Source organism: Ixodes scapularis, unplaced genomic scaffold (assembly GCF_016920785.2).
Source record: "Ixodes scapularis isolate PalLabHiFi unplaced genomic scaffold, ASM1692078v2 PGA_scaffold7__128_contigs__length_106722199, whole genome shotgun sequence".
NCBI lineage: Eukaryota > Metazoa > Arthropoda > Arachnida > Ixodida > Ixodidae > Ixodes > Ixodes scapularis.
In genome coordinates, this window is record NW_024609882.1 from 25,361,241 (window position 1) to 25,369,923 (window position 8,683).

An 8,683-nucleotide genomic window follows, 5' to 3' on the forward strand; every position below is an offset into this window, starting at 1 on the left:
GCATTTTTGCTGAGCGAGAACCTTCTGTAGCATATGCGTTATTCACCCAAAAGTGTGCTTTTCTCCGTTAAAGTAAGAGACCAGAAATGACCACCAGCCCGTGCGATGATGTCGCGCGCAAGAGCCACATACTTCAGCAAATTCATTTAAAACATTTTATGCGCAGCTCGGCCCTAGGTTTGGTCAGGCTCTTACTGGCACGCGTAAAATGTGTCTCCACTTTTCAAGTTTCGTTGAAACGCCAGCCTCTGGTGCCATATCAAGTTCGGGGGAAGGGGGGGAGGGGGTGGTACACCTTGATGATTCTATCATAAGATCAGGTTGCTGATACGACTTTCTTAAAAGCTTCAAAAGTTCCCGCCAGAAAGTGTTAGGAACAAGCAAGAAGGCCTACGAATGACAAACGTCAAACCCACGCAGGCCACTACACTCTTGGTCCCGTAACGGCGAATGACACGCCTACCACCGATGTAGGCGTGACATGGGTCATATGATGTCATGACAAACAAATAACCCTGAAAAGTAGCCGTGACATTCTGGCATCTCTCACAACTCCTTAGACGACTTAGGCGTTACAAAAGCGCATGCAGCCGTGACAAAAAGAGCCCTGGAAACCGTTGTTGTTTAAAGCCCTTTGTCAGCTGAAATTGTAACGCTTAAAAAACGAGTAACGGCTAGAATCAGGATACAAAATATAATAGCCGCAAAAATTTTTGAGTTAGAGTTATGCCGGAGACCGGTGGAGAGGTTTGGAAGGTCCCCTGTAACTTCAACACTCAAACAAATTGGGGCGGGGGGGGGGGGGGGGGTGCATATGTGAGGAGGGTGGGTCGGTGGTGATCAGACATGTGCAAATTACTCTAAAAAGGTAGTTAAGTTAAGTTACTGAGTATCGACGCCAAAAGTAATTGGAGTAGAGTAGAAATTACGCATTTGTAATAGTAATTGAGTAAACTACTAACTACTCTAGAAAGTAGCGAGTTACTTTCAAGTTACTTTCGAAGTTACTTTTTATATTTTTGTGGTAGCAAAATGAACAGCAGTTTTGATCAATGAAAAACCCTGCGAGCTTAAAATAAATGCAGTCTATTTATAGCTTGCGTTTTCGCCAAAATAGTTTATTCGCTCGCAGAAGCAATTGACTTTCAAAGTTCTTAATAGGAGAGTTTTCCCATTTTCCTTTTAAAAACGTCTCCAGCCAAGCTAAATAGACGTTCCACCGTGGCACTGAATGGAACGGCAGCGTTGAATTTGAGAAACAGGCTGTGCAGGGTCGAGTAAGCGAGTGTCGGCATCTTAGGTGTCCATGACGAAACATGTGAGGTTTGCCTCGGGTAGAGAGTCTTTTATAACAAACTTCCCTCCTTTTTTTTTTCTTCGTCAAGTTGAGATTGTTATGACTGGCCCCTCTTTATTCCGAGGTCGTTCTGAGAGTACGCTGATTGAGTGCACCAGACCGTCAAGGGTTCAAGTCTCACGCCACGACGATGAGATCATCCGGACGACTGCGCGTCCCGTTGAAGTGCTAGTGCTACGCTACTGAAAAAAGAAATGTTTTGGTCTAACAGAAGATGAACCGAAGTATACTTCGCCGCTGACGTCGGGTCCAACAAAAGAATCTCACAAAGGTAACTCGCAATCCTCGCCGGCGACTACAATATTCTGACGCGCCTGACACGCCTGACAAGTAAATCGTTTTTAACAAAGAGGAGGTCTCCCTGGGCGTGGATGGTCGGAAGGACACGAAGGATTACGTGAACAAGCATCATCGCTCGTATACAGTTGCAGCTGGAAGCGGGAACGTGCTTCCATGAACGGATTATCCGTGCCAGGGTTTCTGCGCGGGGGAGTCCGGCTTTGCAAAGGCGTATGCGCTGACGACAAGGCGACCATGGGAACAGGCGCCCAGCTGCGAGTTCATTCCAGTGGCGCCTCCCGTGGAACCTACCGCTTGAGTCAGAACTCTCTAAAAACAGACAACAACTCTCGGAGTGTCCCCGTCTTTCACGGTTGCAGCTGGAAACGCGGCGCCTCCGTGCATTACCGGATTAGGTCAATACCCGACCAAGGCTTGTTAAGCATCTCTTCCTGCATTAGTGCGTGCCGGAGTTATGTTTTGGCTGCTCGTCGCCACCTTGACCCAAGGACGCCTTCCCGAACAAGGGGGCCCCATTTTAGGGAATGCCTCTTTATCTGTCGGCGTCTTATTCATTTCTGCGCTCAAACTTCCGTGATGGGCAAAATTAGCACTATATAATTTCGAAAGTAGTTAGTAATTTGAGTAGAAGTTACCTGAAAAAAAGTAGTTAAATTAAACTACTAATTACCCAAATCAAATTGTAATTGAAAGTTACCAAGTTACTAAAAAAAGTAGTTAAACTACAGTAGTTTGAGTAGAGTAGTTGAACTACGTCCAAGTCTGGTGGTGATGTCTTGATTTGTCCAGGACATCTTTTTTTACCGATGAGGCGCGCGGTGGAGCCTCGGTCCTGGTTTCTTGCGATTGTTTTCGAAACAGCAAAGAAGGACAGTTTTTTTTTTGTTTGCTTTCATACTCACGTTTTAAACTAAACAACAACAAAAAACATTGCATTGATCAGGAGATTTAATTGCAAGCCTAAAAAAATTAATGCACTTTGTTGACATGATGTGCAACACACTCAGATTAACCACTATCTTATCAGCGCTGTCGGTTTTCCAAAATTGTTACGTTTTCTACATCACGTCAATAAATCAGTAGGTACCCGCGGGACAACATTTCGGAATACTTAATGAAAGTGAATGTGATATAAACTTGAATATCGCAAACATGTGCAATAAACTGTCTTTTTAAACACCCAATCACGCTTGTTTCTTACGCTTTGATTGAGTTGATATCCGATTTGTGCTTATTGTTTCTTGCGAAATTAACTGTGGAGAGCGTGTTCGTGAAGATGACTTGGCACAGAGACCAAAACCAAACTCAGGAAATGGGACGACGAACATGGGACTACCATTCAATCGCAGTGAAACGTTGGCGGTAGGGGTCTTGCGATGTACTCCAGCCGTCAATTGAATTAGAATGAGAAAAATAAAAACAGCTATAGTCTGTGACACCATTTTGCTTCAAAAGCGCAAAGTTTGCTGGGGTGTGCTTGAAAAATACTTGGTTATTTGTCCATTTTTCGCTCGCATTTCGGGTTTAAAAGTATTTACCCAGAAGGACCATAAAGTCTCAGCTTGCTTAAAAAAAAAAAAAAAAAGATATGCTCATCAATACTTTGTTTGCTTTCGTATGTAACGCAAATTGTTGGAGCATGCAGGCGATCGCCATAGGCGTCACAAGGGGTCGCGCGTGTCTTGTCAATTTAAGCGTGACTACATCACATAGCTGTAAAACCTAAGAGGCATCATAGAAGTCACGCCAATATCGTCATGGTTTGTACGCCAATATCGGCGTGACATGTCACGCCAATGGTAGGCGTTAAAAAAGATTAACTTTTTCACGTCAACATAACCGTTACCAGAATATTAGAGGCTGCTTCCACGTCGGATCGTGCAATGATGATCCGGGTTTTGTTTCTTTTTTTTTTTAAATATTTATGTAAAACCTATATGTGACAGCCATGTTAATGAAAGGAGCATTTGAACGTTGCATCAATTTTTTTTTTTGAGATATAAAGTTGCGAAGCTTGAGGCGTTGAGATCGTTAAGGTCTCACTATTGTACTTTGCACAGCCGTCTATTTCACTCCGAACCATGCACGCAGTAATATTTTTCCTACTTATGCTGTGAAGGCGTTACAACATGTTCACAAAATATAAATGAGTGCAATAAAAAAAATTATGGGCAAAAAAGCTACGAAACATGTCAGGTAAACATATTTTAGAGACAAATTCACCAATTATTTACCAACAAACTACTTAATATAAAATAGCACAAGTGTATAAAAAAGAGGGTCTTCAAATACGTTTTACAAAATTATAAAAATATATGCTTATTCATTATTTTAGTTGTGTTATTAGTACAGAAACGCAGTTGAGTTTCCTAGATGTAACCAAACTGCATGTCACTAAAAAAAAAAAATCATTATCCTTTTTTCTTTTTTACACGGATCGTTTGTAGTGACTTGAACTAACTGGGGATGGCAAAACGTTGAGTAACATATATACTCAAAAAGAGAAAAAAAAAAAAACGACTATCCCCCCCTTCTCCTTGAAAACGCGTCCAAATTCGGCATTTCTTCGGAGTGCCATAAAATGCTGCGCATGCCTTTTATATTTATAATGTGGGTGGATTTAATAATATTCGATGACAGCCACTATATTTATAATTAATATGATACCTTAAAATTAATTGATTACGACGTTAATTACTTAAAGTGATTATTAATCTAATTATATCAAACAATGTTCTCTGTTCCTAAATGTGCCCTTTGGAAGGTAGCAATACTACATCAATCGTTTTCCTGTGCGATACGTACTTTTTACGGGAACGATGTGGCCCGCGTTTCGTAAAACACCCCGTATAGGTACAGTACTCCTCCCAAGGACACGCCTTTCATATAGTAAATAATTTACATTACTACAAAAATATGAACCGTAGAATTATTGCATGAACTGGTATGGAAACATCGAACAACAATCTTTTGTATTAACAGCTTTTATCTGTATTCAATTGTACGGTACGTATCGATACTTAGAATTGGTAAACTGGTTTCCTTGCCGTCACACCATGTTAAACACTGAGATACTGCCTTTCTAGATACTACATACTTAGCCTCGCTTTGGCGGTGACAGACCTTTCTCGTGTGCAGGCTTTACGTTTCATAGTAATGGGCCGTACACGCAGTTCTCAACTCTCGGCAGCAGTAGCGTCCGCCGAGAGTCTTTCCTGAGCAAAAAGCCCAAGGAATATGGAGGGGGGGGGGGGGGGGGGGGCAGGTTAGGCGCTAACGCAATTAAACTCAAATGAAAGCTAAGCTTAGGTACAGCACGACTTTCTACACCCTACGACAGAACAACACCGCTGTACAGCCTTTGTCGGTTCTAGAAAATGTCACTATGAAGCCGACGACCTGCGGCAAAGCCCAAATAACGAAGACAATCAAGCTCAATTTGAGGGAAGGCGTGTTGTCGTTTTTCTCTATTGGAATTCATACGTTACACAATGTTTTGCCATCCACTGCAGATGATTAAACGAGTTTAAAGAGAATATAGGATTAAGTTTTTTTTTCCTTAAATATTAAAGTGGAATTTTGCCGCATTTTGGGAAATCAGCTGCGTTTCAGAATTAATAACACAACTACAATAACGGCTAAGCATATCTTTCTACATATTAGTAAAATGAATTTAAACGTACTCGTTGTGATAGATTGAGCGTCATTTTATATAGAGTAGTGTTTTGGAATATAATTTGTGAGTGTCTATATAAAACGTTTTTACTTTACGTGTTTCGTTGCTTTTTTGCAATGGCATATTTTGTTGTAATTTTTATTATTCTCTGTAGATGTTGTAAACCTTTTATAAAATAACCAGGAAAAACTATTACTACGCACTTGCTTTGGTGTGAAATTGACGATTGTGTAAAATACAGTAGTGAAACCTTGTCAATCTCTACACTTCGAGTTAAAAATTTTATATCTTTGAAATGAAACTAACCACGTTTTTCGCGTATAGCTAAATGCTCCTCCCAAGGACATGATTCTCAAATATATATTTTTACATGAATATAAACATTATCATCCGGACAATTATTGTACGATCTGACGTGGGCACACCATTATATAGTTTTATCTTGGGGCAGGTTCACCAAGAACATGCTTGGTAGAGGCTTCCATGAATTACCAAGTTGTAAATTTTTTTGGGGGGAGGATATCTCAGGGGGCTTCCAGTTTTACTTCACTCTGGGCGTTCCTATGGTCTCTGGCAGTTTGCGAAACGTCAAGAACAATTCTGTGTAATCTTTTGTGCTGACGTGCGACCCTATTCGAAGAAACCTGAGCGCACGCACGTATGAGGGTTTGGCCTAGAGCGAAGACAATGCGTGTGCTTTCGCCGCGTCTTCCTCTCCCAGTTTACGCAGGTTAGTCCCCGGTTTGATAGGCGGTGTAGTTGCCTCTAATCTTTGCGGCCATTGTTTAAGAAAAAAAAAACAACAACAGGGTCCTCGTCCGAGAATGAGATTTCATGTCAGTCATTAATTCCTGCTACACGGAAGGACGCGTGCTTACCAGCTTTCAAGTTCTCTCACGCAGCGCCATTGTCTTAGCTGCGGAGGGGAGTAAAATTTTCCTTCTAGGGGAAACCTTCAACCGCCCGAAAGTACCACCAAGATAGTTCAAGGTCAAAAAAAAAAAAAAAGCCCGGAGAAAGGACTGTGTCAAATAGTGATGCCGAGAAATTAGCGCCTTCAGTCCGTTTGGCTCACTTCATCGCTGCGCGGCTTGCGAGCACGCTTAGGCGTAAATTGCCACTTCGGTAGGGAGCTCGCGTTGTGGCCCTTGCCTGGATAGACGTTCCAACCCAGTCCATGTCAAAAGGTAAGGTTATTCATGCCCAAAACCGTTTGATACATATATCAGTTATAGTGAGATTAGTAACCACTTAAGCAGACATTTCGAATGCGGATGATTCGTTACCACTTAAGCAGACATATGGAATTCAGACATTTCGAATTAATCGAATGAAGTATTCGATTAATTTGTTATTTTTATTCGTTCTAACTATTCACAGCAAAATTAGCGATCGGAGGAGATCGTGCATTTAGGATCTAAAATTAATATGGCCAATCCCACGTACTGATTCCACAAAAGTCCCAAACTGCCCGATTATATCTTTCTTTCTGAGTAAAGCTCATTCCTCCTAATACACCCCCCCCCCCCCCCCCCCTTAAATCACCGAAAACGCACTTTGAGCGTGGAGTCCATTCTTATGGCAGATTTGGGGCATCATGCGTGTAAGAAAGGCTTGGCCTAGAGGTTTAACTTTGTTGAGAGACACCGCTCCTTAAATTATCCACAATTAGTACCGTTTCATGAATCCAGCTTCGAGTAGAGTGAGTACTATTTTTCATTTATAATCGTTACTCGTAACATATTTGTTTTCAGAAAAGTGACCACTCTATTGTTTTATTTTCTTATAATTGATTTAGCAGTTTGTTTTCTGAACAGCCAAGGCCTTGGAGATGGCACACTAATAGGTTGGTTGATAGGTAGCCAACAATACTACAATGTAAACCTTTACCCCAAACTATACCATTATTACACCTACTCGCGGACTTAGGCAGACGTTACATTTAGTTGATTGGAATTTTAACTGGACAATATTCATCGTGCTTTTTTTCACCTTTCAGATTCTTCATTATTAAACTAGAGGCCGAACGGAAAGAATCATCATGGTGATTTCTCTCAACCCACTGAGCCTTGCCGAGGAGATCGAGAAGATGGGCGATCCTCGTACGCGGGAGTATGGCCTGGTCGTGAAACCGCTGTTCGTGTTTCCTCTCATCATCTCCTACCTGTACTTTGTCAAAGTCATCGGTCCACGCTGGATGAAGGACAGGGAACCATTCCAGATTGTAAACCTGATCCGCCTCTACAACCTTGTTATGGTGGTCCTCAACGCCAGGTTCCTCTACATTGTCCTCGTCAACACCTACCTTCCCTCAGGTCGCTACAACCTCTTTTGTCAAGGTATCACGGGGTACATGGACGAACAACTAACCTACTACTACAAGTCCGGATGGTGGTACGTCGCCGTACGCTACGCCGACTTCCTGGACACCGTCTTCTTCGTTCTGCGCAAGAAGTTCACGCACATCACGCATCTCCACGTCATTCATCACACTGTGGTGGCGGTGAATGCTTGGTTCTGGGTTACGTTCGCACCGGAGGGACAGCCGGCCTTAGGACTTGCCATCAACGCGTTTGTGCACGTCGTCATGTACGCGTACTATTTCCTCGCTACTTTGGGTCCCAGCGTGAGAAGGTACCTTTGGTGGAAGAAGTACCTTACCACAATGCAGATTGTGCAGTTCGTAATATTCATGGTACACATGTCCATTCCACTGGTTGTAGACTGCGGATTCCCTAGGTACTTGATTCACATTGCAAATGCGCAGACACTTCTTATATTGTGCCTCTTTGTAAACTTCTACATTAAATCATACTGGATGCGAAGGGGTGCATCGTCTACAAAAGGCAGGCCTGTCAGTGATCAAGCGTTCAAGAGCGAACTTGTGCATAACGGCAAGCACGAGTAGGAAGTTGAGCAAGGAAAACAATGTTAGTCACCATTTATGTTGTACAATAGCTAAGCCTACCAATCCGCTTCAATAGCAAGCACCATGCTGTCATGAGAGACCTCGACATGGAAAGAATTGCAAATAGGTCTGGCCTGGGGAGAACATTGTCCTTCACTCTTTGCATGTCTTCTCTGCTGCAGTCAGCTGGAAATGAACTAGAACATTCTTAACAAGAATATCTCCAGAATATCTTGAGAAGAACTCGGTCTCTCGATGGAAAAACGTAACAAAGTTAAAAGAGATCTGTAAATATTCAAAAATCATTTTTCTCCAAATGATAATGTTGTGGAGGTCAAAGCACCGTTATTCGCACTTTACGCGAATGTTAATTGCCACTTTATCGCAGAATAGAACATCGATAAGCATCGGGTATAATTTAAGTGCATTAACATTTGTACGA

At 42.2% G+C, this 8,683-nt stretch overlaps 1 protein-coding gene across 1 annotated transcript; it reads left to right on the plus strand.

Annotated features, from left to right (window-relative positions):
- The first annotated feature begins 7,374 nt into the window (after window positions 1–7,374).
- LOC8030244 (elongation of very long chain fatty acids protein AAEL008004-like) lies at window positions 7,375–8,279 on the plus strand. The gene has a single exon (XM_029969496.4). The coding sequence runs from the start codon at window positions 7,375–7,377 to the stop codon at window positions 8,239–8,241; it is 867 nt and encodes a 288-aa protein (XP_029825356.1). The 3' UTR covers window positions 8,242–8,279.
- Window positions 8,280–8,683: the final 404 nt, after the last annotated feature.

Excerpts from the sequence above, each read along its gene's own strand:
- LOC8030244 (XM_029969496.4), top strand. The coding sequence starts at position 7,375 with ATGGTGATTTCTCTCAACCCACTGAGCCTTGCCGAGGAGATCGAGAAG.